The following is a 23,262-nucleotide window of genomic DNA, read 5'->3' as shown; positions in this document are numbered from 1 at the left end:
GCTGAATTATTACAGGAACGTATTCAGAATAGGAGATATTAGGTTTCGGCCCCCCCTGTTTATCATTTTTAATGATGATGATCAATACGTTTTAATATTATTAAAATGAAAAAATAGGAGACTCCTAATCATTTTGAAACATTTGAATTCTATTCTATTTTAGAGTCTAGCAAAGTAACGCAAAGTAAACATATTTTTCCAAAAAAATCCACATCTTTCAAATAAAAATTCCATCAAATGAACTGGCTGGCGCAAAATTTATTTCAGGATATGACTGCTGTATAACGATATATCTGAGAATCACCCATTATAAGTTGGCAATTATGTCATTATCGACTTCAGCCACAAGTTCAGCTTTCATAAAACTCCTTTAGAGTGACATAAAAGTCATAAACATTTATAATACAGTAATACATATTTTAAACTTCAAATAGTATAACCAATCAGCTTGTTTGGAATAAGATTTCAAATTTGTTGTGCAATACCATCGTTAAAGCTATGAATCAGTTGTTTTAGACATAATATAATAAATCTTCATAAAACAAAACATGTTGAAATAGAAACATCTTCGGTGTGACAAAAGCTTCTACTGAAGTTTGTATCACCATAATTTAATAATTTGTGTGATCATTAAAATGCGAAACTCTCCGCAGGAAATGTAACAGTTGGAAGATTGGTAAGTAATTCTGATTAGTCTATCTTTCTGTCTTTACATAAAAATACAATTACGCAGACAGAAAAATAACAGCAATGGAATGAAGAGGATCAGAATAATCAGAAGAGCCTAAAGTTAGATTTAAAATGATAATGATCGCTAAGTTTACTAACAAAAACATTCAGATAAAAATACAAAACTAAGAACGCTGGTCTTCCCAGTACCACATACTGACATAATTTATCAGATATATAATTTTTGGGTAATTCAGTAATTACAGGTCAATGGCAAGCATATTCTTAACGCTTAGCGAGAATGCGCCCCATATCTGCATATACCGGTACATGTCCTGTATATTGACGTGAAACATGGCTTTGGAAATATTCCCACAAATCCACAATAAGACAATTCTGGAATATTAAAATTCGAATTCTGCTGTAATGTCTTCGATAATTCAGAACAAAGACAGAAATAAAAAAATATTCACCAAAACAAAGAGAAAAAACTAGTATTTGAAATATTAAAGCCTTTCTTTTTTTTTTTTTTTTTTTTAAATGGATCCACAATGTGGATTATTCAATATGTAAATAATAAATAAATGCAATATAAATAAAGATATATTGTGTACCGTAAGTGAACAAACATATATACCAGTAATATCAAGATAATTCCATCAGATATAATATTCCATATAATCCAGGGAGTTCCAATAATTCATTTGTTGATTTCGTAATACAAATTACATAGTTTATTTTTAATTATTTAGCATGAAAAAACATAATTTTATAATTATTCACAAGTTATTACAAATCATGGCAAGTTCTTTTATATAACAAAATTCCTTTCTCACTTTTTCTATATTTCTTCTCATTAGAAGTGAGTTCCTAATTTTCATAATAACATTATTTATGCTTGGGTTATGATTTTGAAATATTACAGCGTTACGCTCCAACCAAATTTTATATCTTGCTGTACAAAATAACAATATAATAGCATTACGTTGTATAATGGATAAATTTATATAACATTGGTCATTTAAGTCCAATAAAATGCAAGTTTTATAATTATTTTTTATCACACAGTTACTCATTTTTAATGCCACAGAAAAGATATAATCATAGACATTCTGAGTAAAAACACAATTCCAAAACAAATGAGACACAAATTCAGAATCTTGTTTACATAACACACAAATATCATCCCCAGAAATATGTTTTATTCTTGGCTTAACCTTGATTGATAAAATGTCCCACATTAATTTATAATTGAAAGTCCTTACATTATTGGCCAAAATTTTAGAATGTATATTTGAACAAGCCCCTATTAAATTACCATCTCTCAAAAAAACAATTCTATCCCCACCCTTCGAATTATTTACAATTTTATTATATAAATGTCTATGCTTTCCTTGAATTAAATCAGTTTCAGTGATGTTGTACTGTCTCAGAAAGCTGATTATAGTTCCATAGTATTTCTGAGGGAAAAAAACATGGGATACACTATTATTAGTAGGCAATTTGAAAAATAAACTAAGCTGTTGACCTATGTTGTATTCAACAAAATTGAAAACAGATTGTCTGCATTGATCAATAGCAATATTAGTTCTTTTACAATAATACTCAAATGCTGTCATGACATACATGCTCATAGTAAAAATAGGAATGTTAATCATATCATATCCAGCCAATGATTTGCATTTGCACAAAGTTTCTATTTTTAAAACACTTCTTCCATTGAATATGAAAAACTCCACATCTTTATTGATTTGTTTACCGATATGCAGGGGAATAGGAAACACTTTCGCACAATATAAAAACAAGGGTAATATTTTCAGTTTAATTAGAAGACATTTTCCATCCAAAGATAGAGGAATATCCATCAATTCGTCTATTACAGTTCTGGCATTATTTAAACAAAAATGCCAATTTTCATCCGATGTGTCAGAATTGGAAAAAATTATTCCAAGTATATTTAAAGTCTGAACGATAGACAACTTAGAAAATAAACTGGGATTATTCCATGTTCCTACTTTCAAAAGTTTCGTCTTTTCCATATTTAACCTCATTCCCGTTGCTAGTTGAAATTTGTTTATCAAATCCAGTGCTGAATATATTGATGTCTTGTTTCGAATTGTCAAGGTAATATCATCCGCATAGCTGATATGTTTTATTTCTTTATTTTGTGGTATCAATATTCCATTGATAGAATTACAGGTATTTATTCTAATTAAGAGTGGTTCAATAGCTAATGTGAACATATAAAGACTTAACGGATCTCCTTGTCGAATTCCTCTTTCGAGTTTCACTGCTTCACTAAGATAACCATTTAGTAACACTCGAGTTTCTGAATTTATATATAATGTCCGGATTACACTCATGAATTTATTTTTGAATCCGATTTTACGAAGAACGTTAAAGAGGTAATCCAAATCTACACTATCGAAGGCTTTGTTAAAATCCAATGATATTATGGAAGATTCTCCGGTTTTGTTTTGTTCCTGTATACATATGTCTCTTAACAATATGAGTGCATCAGAAATACGCCTCCCTGGTATAGCTGTTTGGTGGGTATCTAGCATATTAGGTAAAATACATTTCAATCTATTTGTTAATATTTTGGTCAAAATTTTATAATCTGTGTTTAGTAAAGCTATTGGTCTGTAATTTTTAACCTGATCCAGTTCTCCTTTTTTATGGATTAAAGTTGTATATCCAATTTTGAAGTCTTTTGCGATGAGTCCTTCTTCATAAATTTCCTCCAATACTTCAAAAAAATCATTTTTTATGACAGTCCAGCATTTCTTATAAAACTCTATACTTATACCATCAGGTCCTGGAGTTTTACCTTCTTTGAAAGATGTAATGGTTTCCTGAACCTCGTTTATGACAATTTGTCTCTGCATTGTTTCTGCGTCTTCTTCTTGTATTTTTCTCGAAGCTGGAATAGCTTCAATAAAGTATTTTTGAATCTCCATATCATTATTTTGTTTTTTAAACAGATTTTGATAATATTGTTTTACCAGGTACATTTTTTCTGTCAAATTTTCTTGTATGAAACCTTCTTTGTCCTTCAATTTGTGGATATAACATTCTTTTTGCTTTTTTTTCAGATTCTTAAAGAATGACTTATTACATTTTTCATATGTATCATAGTGGTGGGCCAAGTTTAGAATTCTAATTTTACCATTTCTTTGTCTTTGTTTTTTAATTATCTCTTTCTTTAGTTTGTTAAACTGGGTTAAAACTTTTTCTCCTCTGTCCAATTTCACTTTTAAATCATCTAGTTGTTTCATTTCTTTATCATATTCATCTCTTGCTTGTCTGGCAAGTTTGACAGAGTGTTTGATAATCAGATCTTTTATCTTATTTTTTATTTCGCACCACCAATGCTGTTTTGTTTCGAATAATATCTTTAACGTACACCAATTTTTCCACTTATTTTGAAGGTCTTCAATGAATGGTTTGCTGTTATAAACAGAGACATTATTTTTCCAGAAGCCATTTCCCTTTTCTTCTGTACTATTGGTTACTTGAGCATCAATCGAATACATGTCATGATCAGAATGACATGTGGGATAGCAATGAAAATTGGTTATGTTACATAAATTGTGAGAACAGTAAATTCGATCCTTTCAGCCAGATATTCAACAATCCACAGACCTATATTCAGATATTACTGTATTAGGACAAACTATACGGTGGTTTGACAAGCTTGACGCAGCCACAAGTTACTTTCAGACACTGCGATAATCTGATATTGTCGAGTCTTTTTTTTAACCTAAGTACCGGCTGTCCGGTAGCGGTGAGCCGGTAGACCACAGAGAATAATTAAATCTTTGTTTGAGCTTAGAAACTAGCAGACTAATCATATTTTACAAGTGAAAGTTCAACAGCCAACAAAATTAAGCAGATGGAACAGCCTAAGTTCTGACCCACCGGTACCGGTACGCCCTAAAGCTCCATGAAAAGGCTAGAAAAAACAGAATCATGAAAAGCAGAAATGACGCCCGTCGGGCCCCGGCTATTTCGCAACGCAATCATGCGTCTGTAGAGTAGACTCCAATCAGACGTATTTTCCCCATGCATCGAACTTTTTCGTTTGGTTACGTAACAATGTCCAATCAGCAATTAGTTAACTATGGCGTCACCCTCAGAATTTGTTAAGCAACTATTCCTACTGAGTGACTCGTTTTCGTAGTTTTACGTGATGTTCAGTTTTTAGCTGTTATGTCTTGTGTTTCCAGATTCGAATAAATGCAAATAAAATAAATACCTTAATAGTCGTTTTCTTCCCCGAAGAGTTTCAATTTGGTTGCCGTAATCGAAAAAATCGGCGATAGGCTAGCCTTGGCTCTGGTTATGAGCATACACACCAGTTTGCAAGCGCTAATGCGCATAAACCTTTCGAATCAAGCATGTTCATTATAAGAAGACTTTTTCAAGCTGCGTAAACATTCATGGACTTGAGAAAGTGTTGGACTTTTGTGTCAGTTTGGTGGTGATCTGCCTCCTAAAATCTCGTTTTGATAAGCTAACTCAAGGCTAAATTTTTTAAATGATAAACCAGAGTTTGAATTGAATAAGATTTTGTTTCTCTACCATGTATATATAATTAATTGCGACACAATGAGAATATAAACATACCTTTCTCATTATACATCATTCTACACTTGGAAACTGATAAAGATTTTGGTGGGTAATCTAGCCCCGCCCAAAGCTTCTCGCAAATGCGCAGAATCTGCCGTACCTTCCCACAATTCAATGAAAACAAACTTTCAGTCTGTTAGAATATCCCACATACGCAATACCTGGCAATCTGCACTCTGCAGTGGGCTTGACAGTGCAATAAGCAATTTTACCACATTACGGCGCTGGTTGCACTGTGTCGGATCTAGACTCTTACACTTCGTGGGCTTATTTTGGAAATTCGGTCGGTGCGCAAAGTTATGTCCCCGGCAGATCGGGTTTTTACAGGACCGCTGAAGCAAAATCGTCAACTTTATTATCATCTGTACAAAATGATTAGTAGGTAGTCTCAATGAAATGATGCAGGCAGTAGACGTCATACTTTTTGGGCTCTGTGTGGGACTCTCTATGGGGCAATTCGAACCAAATATTACAGGCATTTTCATTTTTTGCATGTCAACATGAACAAATGGCAATACTTGGTTTTTGTGAGGTCTACATCGGCACAACTCTTACAAAAAAACTAATCTCAGCGTAAACAACAACATATGTCAGCAACAAATCCCACAAGTATGCACTAGAGAATATCTTTTTGAAAGCATAACTACAGAATCCAGAAAAACGCACAACAAAAGCATGCATGTGTCTTCAGCTGCAAACTGGCAAGTTCATAAGACAAAAATACATTAAAAATTCGCAAATACAAACACATAGAAATACAATGAAAAAAATTGCACAATACATTGAGTTACAAAAGGCGAAGAGTATCACAGTTAAAAAAAAAAAACTATGTGTGTTTTACAAAAATGAAACTTTGCTACAAATCGTTTCCATAGCAGCATCGAACAAACGCCATGCGTAATATCTTTGTGTGAAAGGTTCCACAGTCTCGTTGATCAAAAAAGCGGAGACATTACAAACAATTAACTAGACAGGTTCAAGAGCGATTGCACCAACTCCCACACCTCCTTCATGTGCCCACATGCGATCACCAAGTTTCCATGTATTTGTTTCAGGATCGTACACCTCAACTGATGATAAATTTGAACATCTAAAAACAAAATACCACAATGTTCTACACGCCCATGTAATAAATCGAGTATAATGCTTGGATAGTTGGATTGCTTCAAAAGATTGATGAGAGCAATGGTTACATTGAGTTAAGTCAGGTTTGCAGAATCGAGCAAACATTGGGGTACTCCAGAAGTATGTGAACCAAGATGACGGACACTGGAACGTAGTATGTGTACCAGGTTAGGGTTAGGCCATAATTTTATTCCAATTTTAGTTATATTATGAGTTTGGGGACTAGCCAAGTGACTCCTGTAGTATTTGTATCTAAAATTATGGCCCAGCCCTAACCTGGTACACATATTAAGTTCCGGTGTCTGCCATCTTGGTTCACATACTTCGGGAGTACCAATAATTGTACCCAATAAACTGAATAAGTCTGAACTTAAGACTGTTTTCAGAGAGGCTGACTAAATGACAAGAAACAATTATAATTGAGTGAAATGTTATATAAAAGGAAAAACTGTCACCTGAATCGAATAGAAATTCGTTTCATACAATGCTTTTTACACTTACCCATCATATCCACCCAATGCATATATTTTTCCTCCACTGGTTGAAACACCAACACGACTTCTCCGCATGCTCATTGGAGCCACAAAACACCATTGACAGGTGACAGGATCAAACAGCTGGAATTCAATAATTATAGTATTCATTTAACCATAGAGTACTATAAGTTGGAGCTTTATGGGCAATTTTGAAATTGATATTAGACTATGACTACAGAACAGTACCTATTGGCACATATGTCATATACAGACTATTATTATATTTGCTTACAATCCCAACTTGCAAATTTGGATGAGACCATAGTTCTGAATTATCAGGGTGTATAAGTCTAGCAGAGTGCGAAATGTGGAAGGTAGCTGACATTAGTGAGCGAGGCAAAATTATTCGCTGTTATTAAAGGATTCAAAATTATAAGATGGTAGATGACAAAGAGGATGCTGATGTAAACAAGTACGAATCAATCTCATTGATAAAACAACTATTGGAGGAACAAGCGAGCATAGAAACCTGCAATTGCACATAAAATTAGATCAACTGAAATTGGATGCGATTGCATCATTAATGACACTAAGCAATGAAGGTGATCTGGTCGAAAAGAGCATTTAAGAAAAGCACATTGTTAATGTAATTGGGGATTCGCAAGTAAAAAGAATTAAAAACACTATTTCAACACTGACTTTAAAGGCTATTCGCATAAAAGGTGGTAAATTTGAGCATGGAGAAGAATGGCTACAGAGTAAAGATCCATGTGTGGAAAATCTCGCATTATATTTTGCTACAATGCATTTAGATGATATTGAAACCGTTAAATTTCGAGTAGGAAAAATTATAATCGATCCGCAAAAAAGTATACTGTATACAGTATTTTATAACACCATTGCTACATAACACATATGGTACAATATTTTATAACAATCTATTTTACCTCCACTGAATCTAGAAACTTTTTTCCGTCATATCCCCCAAAAACAAATAATATTCCTCGCAATGTTGCTACACCATGACGACATCGCTTAGTGAGCATCGGAACCCCCATTGTCCATTCATTTTTCTCAATGACATAATATTCCACAGAATTGAAAATTTGTAGTCCATCGTGACCCCCAAGAACATACACATTTCTTTCAAATGCTCCAACTGCAGCAGCACTGCGTCCCTTTTGCATAGGTCTTAATTACAAAACACAATGGAGGTAAGTAATATCATTAAAGCACATATAATGTTGAACTCAAATTTTTTTTCTATGTTCGATGCTTACTCTGCTTCAACATAAACTTCTTCTAAATTTGACGATGAGGAATTATGTACGCATTAGATCAGGGTTTCCCAAACTTTTTTGTCCGAGGACCCCCATTTGTGGATCCTAGTTTTGACGGACCCCCAGTCCATGCAGTATCAATTTCTGTGCTTAACCAATGAGAAAGTACAATTTTTCATTTTCGACACAACAACACAAACGACATTAATGTGATGGATGAGGTTGCTTTTCACTGCACCATTTATCGATTTTCGGAGCAATTTGTGACATGCAAACTCATAGGTCAGTCTCCACAGCAAGTCTCACCCTGTATTTTGTCATCATATTGGTAAAAGCTTAAAATGCTGCCTCACACATGTAGAAGGCAATAAAATTTTAATTGCCTTTTTTGACAGCAATGTATATTCGTCTAGAGAGCTCGACCAAAAAGATGTAATGGCTTTTTGATTGAAAATAATCATTGAAAATCTATCAAACTTTTTTCATATCCAATAATGTTAAGTAAAATTATCTAATTTTAATCTCACTTGATTAATTCCCAGGTTTGAGTATGGGGTTTGTATACTTCACATGAGCTCTGAGATGAAGTGCCATCAAATCCACCACACACAAATATTTCTCCATCGAGTGCAACACACCCTAATGCGCTTCGCTGAAAAGGAGATTATTAAGAAAATTGATTTCAGACAACAAAACAAAACTTAGAAGTCACACAAAAATGAACACCATCTATTAGATATGGGTCGATGGCATATCCAAAATCGAATACCATCGAAGACAAACAATGAGCATGAGACAATCATTATATATTGCACAAAAAAATTACACTCTAAAATACTAAATTTATATTATATACTAATGTTTTCCCAGATGGCCAAGCGTGATCAGTGATGTCATAGGGCGACTTTTTGTTCGTGTGGCACAAAATTATCAGGGAGACTCAGCGAACACTTCATGAAAAAAAAGTGCTACTATTAAATAAAAATCAATTTCAAAATTGGTAATGTGTACTTTATGTCTTTTAAAGTTTTTATTGTGTAGGCCTAAGGGGTGAAAGCAGAAAGTCGACTCTTCTCCCTCATCTGTACCTGATTTTCACTCAGAATTCTAAAAAAATCACTACAGTTCGCTAAACTCGGTTCCGCAGATAAATAAACTGCAGCTAGCAAATTGCAGAAAGTGGTGTCTACCTCTATTGTTACTCAACAATTGGAAATGGCTGTCATATGGTATAGGTGTCTGATCATGACCAACAAACTGTGAAAGTGATGTGACCGTATACTCAAGTTCTGTAGATAGGTGATTGGAGTACTTTGGTTATGAGTATTTACTAGTTAGACATTAGTTAGTTAGTTAACACTAACTTTCATATTCATAGGTTTGACATCACACCATTCATTTGTATCAGGAGAGAACATTTCAACAGTCTTTAGTCTTTGAGATCCATCATATCCTCCTACTGCATACAACTGACCGGCAAGCACAGCAACCCCGACTCTACTTCTGCATGTTTTCATTGAAGATACTGTTACCCATCTAAATATCATAGAAATTAGATATGAACAACATGTCTTAAAATGCTACATAGTTCCGATTTTGAGAAGCTGTCACGACGTCCTTCCAGTAGACTTAAATGTCCCGGTCATGAAGTCATAAATATTTTTTTCTATTTTATATCAATACATCAATATCACTGATTTGCGTTTCACTTCTATAGTTCAGTATGAGAGAGAACTACTATATTGTTACGGCCTATATGTTATCTGTCCGATACGTCAACTTGACATCTAACGTTAGCTGTACTGCCGATAAATTATTCAAAATGCGAAAGGAAATTGCACGTTTTCCAATGATTTGATACGAGCTGACTATTACTTTGCCCCAGAATCGAACCAGGGTTTGTTATATCTACACTGTCTCTGTTTTATGTTTCATATATATGGTAAGCATATTATATATCGTGAACATGTATGAATTCGGGACTAGCAGTACAACCATTTCCGAAGATTATTTTGGATTTTGACTGGAAAATATCAGGTGTACTGTGTCAACAAATGCTAACAAATTATCTAATGACAATGTAATTCCCATCACACAAGTTAAAAATTATTTCGATATTGATATAAAAACAAATAACAATATATAAACTTAAACGAATAACAACATTTGTTGGCCGCTCGCTTCTTTATATAGGCAAGCAACAGAACAGGGATCTGGAATGTAAAGCTTAGTCGTATCCAAAAAGACTTAACGTAATTGAAATAAGTAAAACAATTTCCATACCTGCCAACAATTGGATCATATTTTTCCACAATGTTGAGTGCTTCACCACTAGATGTTAAACCCCCAACTGCATAAATCATGGTATGTACATCGGTACAACATCTTGGTCGAACCATATTTGGAGGAAACTCATATCTACGTTCTGGCATCAAATGATAATCTTTTGCCTGGATATAATTTTTTAGTTTAAATACAGCTCTCTTCTGCTACAATATTGTCATCCAGTAAAATACTAGCAATTTCTTTTGGAACATAATAAACTGCTTAAATAAAGTTTAGCAATCCTATTTGTCATAGCATCTGAGGAACAAGCTAATGTTCCACTGATTTCTTTGACTATGCCAAAATTATATTTTTTTATAATTTAAAACATTTATTTTGTTTATACCAGTCGTGTAAAATACTGTTTGGCCTGAAGTTTAACCAAAAAGCATACAATATTTATTTACCTCGCATGAAATCAAAACCTAAAAATATAAACAAAAGAAGTCTGTTTGAACATAGATGAAGGAATGATAATTACTTTGTCAACGAGATCTCTACATTTCAGACAGGTTTTCACAGTATGATGCATCTGCACTACATCTGTTAGGAATTGTGGTCGTAGAAGAGGTAATCTGATGTATTGGAGCAGTTCTTGCATCAGTTTTGTTCGCTCTGTTGGATCTTCCTTAATCCAAACTGTAGCAGCATGAAATACCTGGAAATACGTGATTACGAGTATGAGTATGAAAATAATTATTGAAAGGTATGATGCACTGTTGCATGTATTGAGATATTATATTATTAACAAGTTAACCATTCAGTAAAGTAAACAGTCATCAAAAAACATCTTTTAATGATTCAGTCATGGTTTACTATCTTTTGTGTACATCATGTTGTTCGTTCAATATCAAAATAGGTTCAAAAGATTAAATGTAAGCGATGAAATATAAAAAGGATAATATTGAACCAATCGGTATAGGAATCGATCAAGATATGGAACAATAATTACAATTTTCTCGTTTTATCATTAATATTGTTAGATATAAAGGTGCATATTGAAGGAAATAGTTCGATCTCACAAGCTTCACTTGCAAGTCTATGACGCATAGCTCAGGTTTTAAAGTATTATTGTCATAACATGCCAACATTATAACACCAGAACAATGTCCAATACAGTAATCCCACGTTTTAAAATTTAATAACGTTTTTTTTTTTTAATTAAAAACTGGGTTATTTAAATATTTTATTATTTTCAATATCGAATAAATGAGAATACGGTCAAGTTTGGATCATCTTATATCAGTGTGTATCCCAATTAGCCTAATACTACTAAATACTGTACTATTTTGAGACTGATGTGATTAAAACAGAAATAAATAAATACCTGTTCTTCTGAAGAAACATTTATCTCATTTCTTGCTAATAAGTCTGTAACTTCATCAAGAGAAAGTTGGAGATATTCTTGTGATTTCGTGACTTCTAAAAATCTTTGTTCGATAAAACTATTTGCCTTTTCTACCAATGATCCACACATTAGCAATTCGGCAAAGTGTCGTATACCCAGGCAATTTGTCGGATGTAATCGTTTCTGCATTTTAACAAGAAGGTGATAAGTTAATGGAATATACTTAGGCTTTATACTTTGAACAAGGGATGTGCAAACTGCGACCCGCGGGCCAAATGCGGCACACTAGAAAAAATTGAGTGGCCCGCGGAGTAGTGCCATTTTAAATAGTGTGCCCACGAAAAATGTTTTTAGTTTAGTTAATCTGGTATGTGCGAGCAATTTTAATCCTTTTGCATCACAAAGTATATACCAGTACCTGCCACTGTTATATTAGCAAAACTAGCAAGCAAAATTCTGTTGCAAAATACACAATGTTATAAAAACGTGTTTCTCACTAAATTCGTTCACATCACAGCCAATGTGACAGTAATAAATGATTTAAATATCAGTTTTCTCCAGAAATTTAGCCTTGTAACTCACTATTTCTGCAAGGACCCCAAATAATGCCGTAAGATTAATAACACAAAGAAACAATATTTTGTGCCGCAACTACTAGAAAGGTTATCTTAGACAAAGGTGCGACCCGCGGCTTCACCCAGTTATTTGTGTCTGGCCCTCCTGTAATAAAGGTTGCACACCCCTAGCTAGAATGCTAACTAACTAACTTCCTGTGTTAAAGTAGAAATTCGAAACCATGAAATATGATAACAGTATAAATGTGAAAACTAACTTGATACATAATGCCACATATAAATCAAACAATATTACATGCACAAACGCTACTCAATTTCCACATTGTACTACCGTCTACCAGGAACAAAATTCAGATATGTGATATAAGGAGATGAAAATATAACTGCATTTATTTAAAATTACCAGAATTTGGATTCGATAACTTAAACATTTAATTTTTTTAAATCATTTTAAAATGTATTCAGTAGAAGAATGAGACAAATGCTAATGAAATTAGGAATACAGCCAACACATTATCTATTCCTGATTTCGAACAAGCCAATTTAATGATTATGTTCCAATTTAAATAATATTATATAGAATTGCAAATTACACATTTCCAACTTATTTCCAAACAACTATTTCTTCATAATATATTTAGAATAGTAAAACAGGCCTTTCTACTGTCCACAACCTGAGGTAAATTTGACATTAAATTATGTCGTCCAATTTTTTCTTGTTAAACTATGAAGATGAGATTTTGCCAAGAAGACTGCAAAAAATTGGCACTTTATTTTCAAATAAGATAAGATTTTTTATAAATAAAGTGATACCTCAACCAAAGATTAGCAGATGTTATAAATAGCTGAATTAAACTGATATGGGCTTACAGTATCGCATAGAAAGAATGACATAAACAGTGTAAACAAATGAGCTGTGACACGAATATTTTACACAGTCTGTGTTCGCCACTTGCTATATAAGTTCAGAGTAATATTTTTTAATCAAATTTCGAATGTCGTTTTGTAATCATTCCACCATTCAGAGTCAATCGTTAAAAAAAGGCAATCTTTATCATTACGTTCATTTATGATGCTTTACCATTGTCAGGAATCAGGGAGAAAAATCGCATCTCACACAATATACAGGTGATTATGGCACCTAATACCATGGTATCACAAAATAATACCCACTGAAACTATAAAACAGTAAAACCATATAATGACTGCCGATACTAACCTTAATGAATTCACAGCAATAGTCTTTTACATTTTGTAATTGAAGAAAATTTGCACCAACTAATATACTTTGTACATTGGTAATATCAAGTGTAATTCGACCACTGTATGCATAGTTGATGATTGCCTCGAGTGCAGCAACATCTATTCCCTGAAAAACGATACTTATAATAAAAAAAATCATTCATGCAATATGGATTGACAACTATCACTGAATGAAATACTGAAGTAAAAGCAAAATAAAATAGTTTGGATTAATTAAACCTAAAATTTTACACCCTATATTCAAACTCAAATAATCACAGACGGGGAAGGGGGGGGGGGGGGGGGATGTAGACTATTACAGGAGTGATTCAGACTTTGTTTGTTCGGCGCCAAATTGTCAAGGAAAAAGTCATTGCTGCATTTGAATTGAATTTTGTGATCGTTAATGTATACTTTATGCCTTTTTAGGTTTGTAAACATGTAGGCCTAAGAAATAAGGGCAAAAGGTCCAACTCTTCCTCCTCCTATATGCCTGATTTTCTATTAAAGTACTATAAATATCACACATGTTGCTTTGAACTCAGTTCAGGAGATAAATAAACTGCAGCTCACAAAATGCATCTAGTTATAATACCTCTATTGTTACATACACTACGTAACAGAAAGCAAATGACATAGAAAGGTTAAATGAATTTACCGATTCATATTCACAGCATTAAATATAGGAAACAAAACATTTTCAATGATTAAAATATATATTAGTTGTGTTTAACACAATTCCGTTAATTCTCAGGGTGCACTTAGCAAATGCACCGCAGCATACCCTTTGGAAACGGATGTCTTATACATAAGGTGATACCATTATGCTTATACACTGATACAACCATCCATAAACATGTTCCCATAAATTAAAAAAATGATGCCAACAGGAAGCCTTCAGGGCAATAATGGAATTATATAGATGACTAAACCTTACCTGCATTGGAATGACAGGCATATTAGCCTCCACCATATCCGTTGTAAACATGCTATTGAAATAAGGTATCGAAGCAGCTAAAACAATACGATGAGCAGAAAATTGACCACCTTCCACTTTCAGAACAACATCACACATCTTTCCCTGTATTGAAATGAACGGATAGAATAATAATTCGAACAAATTTTGAAACAAGAACAGTATATATGTTGACATAATTACAAATTTTTAATTTTATTCTACTCAGGTTAATACTTTGTATTCTTTTATTCATGGGCAAAATATGGGTATGACGTTTACTCAGTAAGTATTCATAAGTTAGTTAATAAATTTGTATGTGATAATTCCTATAGTTAGCCAACAAGGACAATGTTATGAACTAGTTAATATCAAAAACGCATAGGTCATTGTAAGTGAATTGCTGGCCAAATTTTGAGCACTGACAAAAAGATAAAATTGCGCAACTACAGTGAAACCAGATATTCAAAAGTAAATCGAAACTCAATGTATGACGTATTCACTATTTTATTAATACTAAACTGTATTATTTTATTAATCTATAAACGATCCATGTATTATTACCTGTAAAAATGCATGTCAGTATTTCAATTACATAATTAAACAATATATCGAACTATTATCATATGTATAATGCACAACAATTTGTTCACCTACCTCTCTTCGAATCTGTTCAAAAACTGTAAGAATATTGTTTCCGAATCCATTTGTAGAAAAAGTTTCTTCAGATTCAATGTCTGTAAAATCCGACAAACCAAGAGACATCATGGGTGTAACAGACAACTAATTAAGCAACAGAGCTATTTATGCTGAAAACTTTAAGAAGCGGCTTTTTTATTGGTATAATATATCAAGTACAATAATCGCAGTAATATAGACAAAAAAGAAACACGGAACACATTAGGAAAGTTATTCAAGGAAAAATATAGATCGAGAATAGCTCTGAAACTGGACAAGAACATGACTTTAGCAAGAGTCCATGAAACACCAAAATAGCTATTATGAATACATTCCAATAATGACTGGCCAAAATTCCTGCATAACATTTTACAACATTTATTCGACCAAATCAGACTTCCTCAGGCAGGCAGTTTACCAACAGTTACCAGTGATAATATTGGAATATTGATTATTACAATTTATGTGGGACATGCAATACAAGCCAAATGTGATATTTCATAAAAGATTGATTAGACCAGGTTTCGGTAGAATTATTCCAATGAATAACAAAACTCAAAACGAAAGATGTCACAGACAGATATAACATGACAATAAAGTTTCCTTAGAGTAAGTCTGAGGGCTGTCAGACATAACTCTCCAAATTTAGATAAATGATACATTTGTGTGACATCACACAAGAGTGTGACAAAGTTAGTACACACAGTGATCAAGAATTTTAATTCACAAACTGATGATGACTCACTGTGACATATGAGACAATCGAAAAATGAAATCTAAACTTATGATATAAAATATCAGAATAGCTTATCATTCTATAACTCTGATGCAAAATACATTTTGACTTCAAATTACCTGAACAGATTTATTTTGAATTAAAATCCTAAAGAAACTTGACAAAAATGAAAAATTTGACATAAAACAAATATTGCAAACTAATAGAAAAACAATAACTCTGACCATCTGTATTCAATCGTCTTAAAATCTGTCTAATTTCTTGAGAACCCACAGTCAAGATTATATAATTTGAAACTTTATGAATTTAGAAGCAAGAAATAGCTTTTTTTTTGTATAAAGAAATATTGAAAATGGATAACATTCATATGACCAGTCTACCAGAAGTCTCGACATTTTGGAGTTTTTAGTCTTCATACAGATGAGACGAAATACAAGTACAATGAATTAGCTAAAAATGCCACAATTGAAAATCATGAACAATCACAGTTTAACTAGTTGTCTATGGTTGCATTATCAATAATATCTTGAACCAGACAATGGATTTGCAACATGAAATGGGCTATGAGGTTTTTCAGGATGTCCTTGATATCTACCCGGTGATCCCGATCTTGATCTGGAACCCTGAGTGACTTGTTGGGGTATCAGTGGTCCTTGCGGCAGCATTCGTATCATAGATCGTCTACCGGGAGAAGATAGTGAACCAGAATCATCTCCGAAACCCGATTTTTGACTGGCCATTTCAAGCTGTTTATCCAATGATAAAGAATTGTATGGTGACCTCTGATCATTTGATCGAGCGGTTGGTGGAGTGCCATGTAAAACGCTTATATGACGTGATGGTGTTCCATGAATGCTACCATGTTGTGTTGTTGGGGGATTAGTCAGGCCTGATAAGGAAAAGTGACTTGAAGGGTGAGCACTAAAAGCGTGATCATATTTTGAGTGCTGAGGCGCTGTCGGCAGGTGGCCAGACGCAGCCATACTCGCTCTCTGATACATTTGTATAGGGCTTGGTTGGGGTGATGCGGGACTATGTGGTCTCTTGACACCTTGGTGAGGGGCTGGGGAAGTCTGCGGATTCATTGAATGTCTCAAACTAGGATGAATACGAGGGGACGATTGACGACCAGGTAATGATAGATATGGCATTGCCTGGTGGTGTTGGTAATGTCCTCCTTGCATCATTTGGTAATTGCTCATGTTGGATAAAGAATGTGAATAATGGCCATGACTGGATGCAACCATTTCGGTTTGTTCTTTTATTTTTTGCTTTTTTCTTTCTTCCTCTTGAAGAACTTTCTTCAATTGACAAAAAAGCTGGTGTTTCTCGTCTTTCAAAGTCTCATGTTTTTTGTGCAAACTTGACAGTTGATCTTTTATTTGTTCCAATGTGACGCTATCTTCCTCTTCTTTCCTTCTCCTTTCTTCTTCTATTTTAGCACGCCGTTCAAAGTCTTTCTCAGCCTCCTTTTCTTCCCGCATTCGTTTTTCTCTCTCTCGAACAACATGCCGCCTAAGGGCTTCCTTCATAGGCTCAGACATCTCCTCTCTTTCAACCAAAGAGGGCATTATTGGTTTACAAATATTAACCTGTTAATAAAATTAAAATTTAATGAAAAACTTGTTTTTGTTCACATAAACGAACCAACTTAACGCGATAGAATGTTCAACTCAACGTGATTGAAAGAGCAACTTCGCGAATCGTATTTCTTTTAGGCGTAATTTTAACAGATTTGATATTTCTAATTCAAGTTTAAAAAACAGTCAGATAATAAGTAACTTTTTAGAAAATCTCAGTCATCCTGGTCAGATAATAATGTTAGAAAAGCACGAATAAGGAGGTTGGCAAACTTAGTTTGTGTAAGGTAACAGTATATCTAATTTTTTTATACCACATATTTATGCCTTTCGCTCCAAACAAGACTTTTCCATAGCAGCCACTGATATGTAAGTCGCTATTTTAGAAAAAAATGGAATCTTTCCGTGCATGGCATACTCATTTTATCACACCATGGGTGGTTAGCATGGAATTTGAACCAGAAATTTTAACCTACGATTCCTTAGTTAAGTATAAAGCTTTAATCTTAGTTAAGAAGTCTAAAGCCCCCACATCCTAATCTTTATTTAACATTTTTACGTCACTTCCACCTCGGAATTGTTATTAACTTTGCATATTATTTTATTCTCGCAATCGCCTCATGTCAAAGCTTTTACAATTTCCCAAACACACCGAAACCCAAGCGTCAAAGCCACAGTTGGGATGTTCCGTTTAAATAATTTTACACTTGTTTATTTTAAACAAGTTAATTCTGTCAGTTGCACGCTAAGAAACTCGGTTTTCATGCGGTTTCAATAGAAGTTGCACGCCGGGAATCTGTGATTGCACGTTTGCTTTCTCGTGAAAAAAAGCCATGAAATACAGTCTGGCAATCACATATAGCATCAGCGATGAAAAAAGGATAATATTTTGATAGAAAATATGTACATGTTTATGCGTTGAAGGAGTTAGTTCATAAGTAGGGATGTAAGTTTCGAATATTTTATTTTTGAAGCGAATTCCGAATCGAAATGTTCCGATTCGAATATTTTTGAATCTGATTCTATTTAGTATAACATCATATTATCGTTAACTCTCCTTGGATTTAAAAGAACTATAGCATAAAGGGTGATTAAATAACAATAATGAACTTGAGGAATGAGTGAAGTTAGTAGAAGAAAACATTAAATTGATGCTTGAACTACATAATATATTAGAGGATATGTATTATTTCGGTGCTCCCGAAGTATGCGAACCAAGATGGCGGACATCGGAACGTAACATGGGTAACAGGTTAGGGTTAGGCGATAATTTTTTTCCAATTTTCCTTATTCTAGTCCTATTATCAGTTCGAATACTAGCCAAGAGCCTCCCGTAGTATTTATACCTAAAATTATGGCCTAACTCTAACCTGGTACACATATTACATTCCGATGTCCGCCATCTTGGTTCGCATACTTCGGGAGCCCCATTATTTCTATATAGAGTTACACTCAGTTATATTTACTTATTACAGTAATTTATGTTCGCAAACAATATAGGATGTATAGAGATGGTTTCTTCTAAAATTCATTCAAATGATAAACGTCAGTGAAATATGCGTTAATATTGCTTGCGCCGTGATTTTAAAGAAAGCAAATGATAACGAGGGAAGCATCGCAGACCTATGTTTTATTGCAAATATTGTTGTTAATATGATGACATTATATAACTTAGGTAATTTAAATACTTGTTCATATAATAACATATTCGTTTAACTTCCTGACATTTTGAATAGTCTAAAAACAATTTAACGAAACCATTGGTTCCTCTGAGGCGGCGACCCATATGAAATATAACAACCCCCGGAGTGTTAAGACTTGGGAACGCTGTAAGCGTAGAGAAAATGAATGTTATTGTTCAACAAGACAACACTGCGGCGTCTTGCAATCGCCTCGTGTTATCTAAATTAATATTTTTTCAAATAGAATCAAGCTGTTTTTTCTCAAATTGCTTCGAATTGATGTTGATTCGAATCGCTTCGAAATTCTTAAACCTACATGGCTACATCCCTATTCATGAGAATCATATAAAAATCACATGAACATGAATTTTGTTTATTTGCATCAAAATGTAACAGCATATGTAGAATACACAAACATTATGAAAGATTCAGATGAAACTGTAACCTTTCCACATAAGTTACCTATTTTTACAATTCCCATTTTATTATTATCTGAATACAGGTCCCTTTTCAGCTTTTCCAATGATGTTTTTATGGCATCATAAAGTTATAGGTTAAACTTAAATACAGAAATATAATGTCTAATTAATATTATTTATTTGTAAAATCAATCGCGGTATTAACGATATATTGCGACGGCAAAGAAAATAATAAAAACATCTGAGATCAGAACAGACGAAACATACTGCAACCCGCGCATACCCTCAAAACGAAATCGCTCGGCCGTATCGAGGATCGACGACTGAGAATACCAAACGAATTCCAATATATACATCACTTTAACTGACTATTCCCGATACTAAATGACTAAGTTACGCTCCTAATACAAATCTAGGACATCAATTTACGATGCCATTGCACTTCAATTACAATCTCTAGTCGAAAACATCGCTAAATAGCGACGTCTACACTTCAGGGTTTCCCAATCCTTTCAAACCGCCCATTCTGTTTTTATGTCGCGACGGTCTTTTGCGAGGGACGCTTTTTTCTTTTTCACGGCTGAGTTACGTTTCCGCACCAGTGGCCAATAGAAATAATGCTTTGCTACCAAAATCAACCAATGGAAACATGGTATGGCGGGGGTTGCAATCTTTTGCGCACGGCTCCCACCACAATCATGTTGTTGTACCAGTCGGAATATTTTTGAAGGGCTGCTTGCTGTCGGCTTAAATTTGTAAAACGAGATTGTTTTTTATTTACTTTTGTGCCGCATGTAAAAAAGGTTTTCCATTGGTTCATATTGACTCTAGTCAGTTTTTGTATTCTGAATAGACTACTTTTGTCTTGCGTAATGAAGTGTCACAGTTTTTATTTTGTGAAACTGTCGGCTGATCTAACGGAGGCTCGAAAAAGAGATAATACTGGTATCGCGTCTTGAGTTTAAGCTGGGTTGTCTTCGTTTCGATTTTGGATGGAAGTAAATCACATGGAGCTTATGTAGTAAGATGCTACATTTTACTCTTAGACTCTATGATATATTTATTTTCTATGTCTGTATGTAGCCTAGAGCTGGGAGATTCAACATAATATAGTAATACCGGTACTGATGGACTGTGTTAGGACTGCATGACTGTATGGGTCTTAGTGCTGTACCGGTACTGGCATATCACTTACAGACTTATGCAACAGCCTAATTATAACCATCTGTTTTATTTCGATTGATTAGGTATGATAGAGTAAGATCTGAAGATGGTAATCAAATGCAATTTTCTGAATATCTTACATTTTTCTAGCTATGTATTCGTTACGTTTTTCATATAAGTAACGTTATATCTGTATATAGAACAAACCTAACATATAATATGGATTGAAATATTTGATGGCTTACATGCATAATATTTATACTAGCTGACCATTACCCATGGTTGTCCAGTGGCAGTAAACCATGTCTATAAGTCTATTATCGACAGTTACATATTTCTGAACTACATGTACTAAGAGAGAGATATAAAATTCAATCAAATTGTTAATTTAATTGGATTCAAAAAACAGTAATTCACCTGTATTGATGAGATTCGAAGTTAAATTGTTTTGTGGCTTCTGCTATCTTGATGCAGAGGTCATTCTACTTCAACTCAAATAGATTAAGCGAATATCTCAAACTAAACATTGATTTCATATCTATTTCAACAACAAATATTTTCAATTTCAGGATACTGGTAATTTAAAAAAAAAGCTACACAATCGAATGTATAATTTTTTCTGGGTGAACTTGAAACCTGAAATGCCATAATGATAACCGATATTGGCATTTTCACATCTATTCCTATATTATAATATTATGAACACGCATAATCTTAAAATCACCAGCTTATAAAATAAAATAAATCCTTTCAAAAAACATTTTTGAAGGATGATATCCATATACAGGGTGGCCCAAAAGTAGGTATACAGTTAGTTATTAAAAGTAGGGTTTGGTCCAAAAGTAGGTTTGTAGTTCTCATTTAGGCATTTTTAAAGTTTAAGAATGCTAGCTATATCGTAGACAGAAACTGTTTAATCTCTTAAGTGCTCAAAATGTCTTCCTCCAACATTGCAACATTCTTCACACCTGTCCAAAACACTCTGACACACAGTACGACACAAATTTCGATCTTCATCAATTTCTCTAAATGCGTCATGAATGTAATCTTCTAATTCATTTATTGTTTTGGGATTTTACTCATACACCTTATTCTTTACAACACCTCAAAAAAAGAAATCCATTAGTGTCAGATCAGGTGAGCGTGGTGGCCATTCAATGCCACCCCTTCTTCCGAACCAACGCTGCAGGAAAGACTTCGTTAAGGTAATCTCTTAAATATTCGCCATTAACCCTCAAATAAAATAAAGATTTACCAAATGTATTACCTTCCAAGCAGCTAGAAAACTAATGTAAAATTCACACTAGATTTATTATCTAAAAAATAAGCAATTTTTGTGGTACTTAACGAGCAACATAAAGTGAACTGCAAGTAGCTTCAAAGCATATAAAATAGTTCAATAACTGTATACCTACTTTTGGGCCACCCTGTACGCAGGATATATTCCTTCTATATGGTATAAAATGAAAATATCAATTTTTTACACTTTTAATCTTTCTATTTCTACTCGTGTATTTTTTGGGTACATTCTGTTTTTTTGTTCAGGCAAGTCTTTTTTAAATGACTAAATATTGATTCATGATTAAGCAATCAAGATATTGGCATTCTCAGTCTTTTGAAAAGAGATAGCTGAAGTTGGGAGATGTATACATTGAGCAATGAGACACTTTCAGATAAAACACAGCCTTGCTACTATCTTTTTCTTACATCAGGATTTTTTGTGTAGAATGAGGATAATATAAATGTGATTTAGTTTCATATATTTGAGGGTTTCCAGCACCTTACAAATAGTTTTTGATGCCACAATATCAGTTATATTTATCAATTGGTTTGGATTAAATCCAATTTAAAAAATTTTGCTGCGAGACTATTATATGCTTGAGAAATTTGGTATATATACTTAGTACATCTAGCTAGCAACTGAAAACTATAAACAATTTGAAATTTGTATACAAATTGGTTTTGTAGGTTTATAATTTTAGTCATCTTATATTAATTTGAATTTTTTTGAAGACCACATAATGAAAAACAACAATATACTGTCGACTGAAACCATTGCATGTTTCTTGTCAACTATTATATATATTCTATATTTTGTGTCTTTTTGCCTCGGGGCGAATAGTGTTTAATGCTGTTCTCCCATGATGCATTGATATGATTTTTTACAATATTGTGTCGGAACAACTCGAATTAAAATACTTGCATAGCATACCATGCTTCATTGCTCATTTTTTATATCGGTTTTTAATTGGACATAACTTGGCCAGGCCACTGAGGAAAAAATTACATTCATTCAAATGTTTTTCTGTCAGGAAGAAACTAACTTTTCATTGAGTCAAGTATCGAAGTCTGTATCAACTTCAATCTCTAATACCA

General features: G+C 33.6%; 2 protein-coding genes across 2 annotated transcripts; both read right to left on the bottom strand.

The window, feature by feature from the left end:
* Positions 1 to 5,911: 5,911 nt before the first annotated feature.
* On the bottom strand, positions 5,912 to 15,424 carry LOC120328215 (kelch-like protein 18). Its single transcript, XM_039394645.2, has 11 exons — positions 15,285 to 15,424; positions 14,610 to 14,753; positions 13,650 to 13,799; positions 11,835 to 12,038; positions 10,989 to 11,165; positions 10,466 to 10,632; positions 9,547 to 9,718; positions 8,710 to 8,834; positions 7,850 to 8,093; positions 6,928 to 7,043; positions 5,912 to 6,391 (listed from the first exon to the last, which is right to left on the bottom strand). The coding sequence occupies exons 1-11, from the start codon at positions 15,393 to 15,395 to the stop codon at positions 6,268 to 6,270; spliced, it is 1,734 nt and encodes a 577-aa protein (XP_039250579.2). The 5' UTR covers positions 15,396 to 15,424; the 3' UTR covers positions 5,912 to 6,267.
* A 19-nt stretch (positions 15,425 to 15,443) lies between these two features.
* On the bottom strand, positions 15,444 to 20,201 carry LOC120328217 (uncharacterized). The gene is made up of 2 exons (XM_039394648.2): positions 19,766 to 20,201; positions 15,444 to 17,633 (listed from the first exon to the last, which is right to left on the bottom strand). Exon 2 carries the CDS (start codon positions 17,610 to 17,612, stop codon positions 16,557 to 16,559), a length of 1,056 nt encoding a protein of 351 aa, XP_039250582.1. The 5' UTR covers positions 17,613 to 17,633; positions 19,766 to 20,201; the 3' UTR covers positions 15,444 to 16,556.
* Positions 20,202 to 23,262: the final 3,061 nt, after the last annotated feature.

The sequence above is a fragment of the Styela clava genome, chromosome 7, assembly GCF_964204865.1.
Source record: "Styela clava chromosome 7, kaStyClav1.hap1.2, whole genome shotgun sequence".
Lineage (NCBI taxonomy): Eukaryota > Metazoa > Chordata > Ascidiacea > Stolidobranchia > Styelidae > Styela > Styela clava.
Note: the sequence above shows the minus strand (reverse complement) of the source record. Positions and strands in the feature narration are given on the sequence as shown.

Excerpts from the sequence above, each read along its gene's own strand:
- LOC120328215 (XM_039394645.2), bottom strand. The coding sequence starts at position 15,395 with ATGATGTCTCTTGGTTTGTCGGATTTTACAGACATTGAATCTGAAGAA. Across the intron at positions 12,039-13,649 it reads ATTGCTGTGAATTCATTAAG|AAACGATTACATCCGACAAA; the intron begins GTTAGTATCGGC and ends GTTAAAATGCAG. Across the intron at positions 6,392-6,927 it reads GCATTGGGTGGATATGATGG|ATGTTCAAATTTATCATCAG; the intron begins GTAAGTGTAAAA and ends TTTTGTTTTTAG.
- LOC120328217 (XM_039394648.2), bottom strand. The coding sequence starts at position 17,612 with ATGCCCTCTTTGGTTGAAAGAGAGGAGATGTCTGAGCCTATGAAGGAA.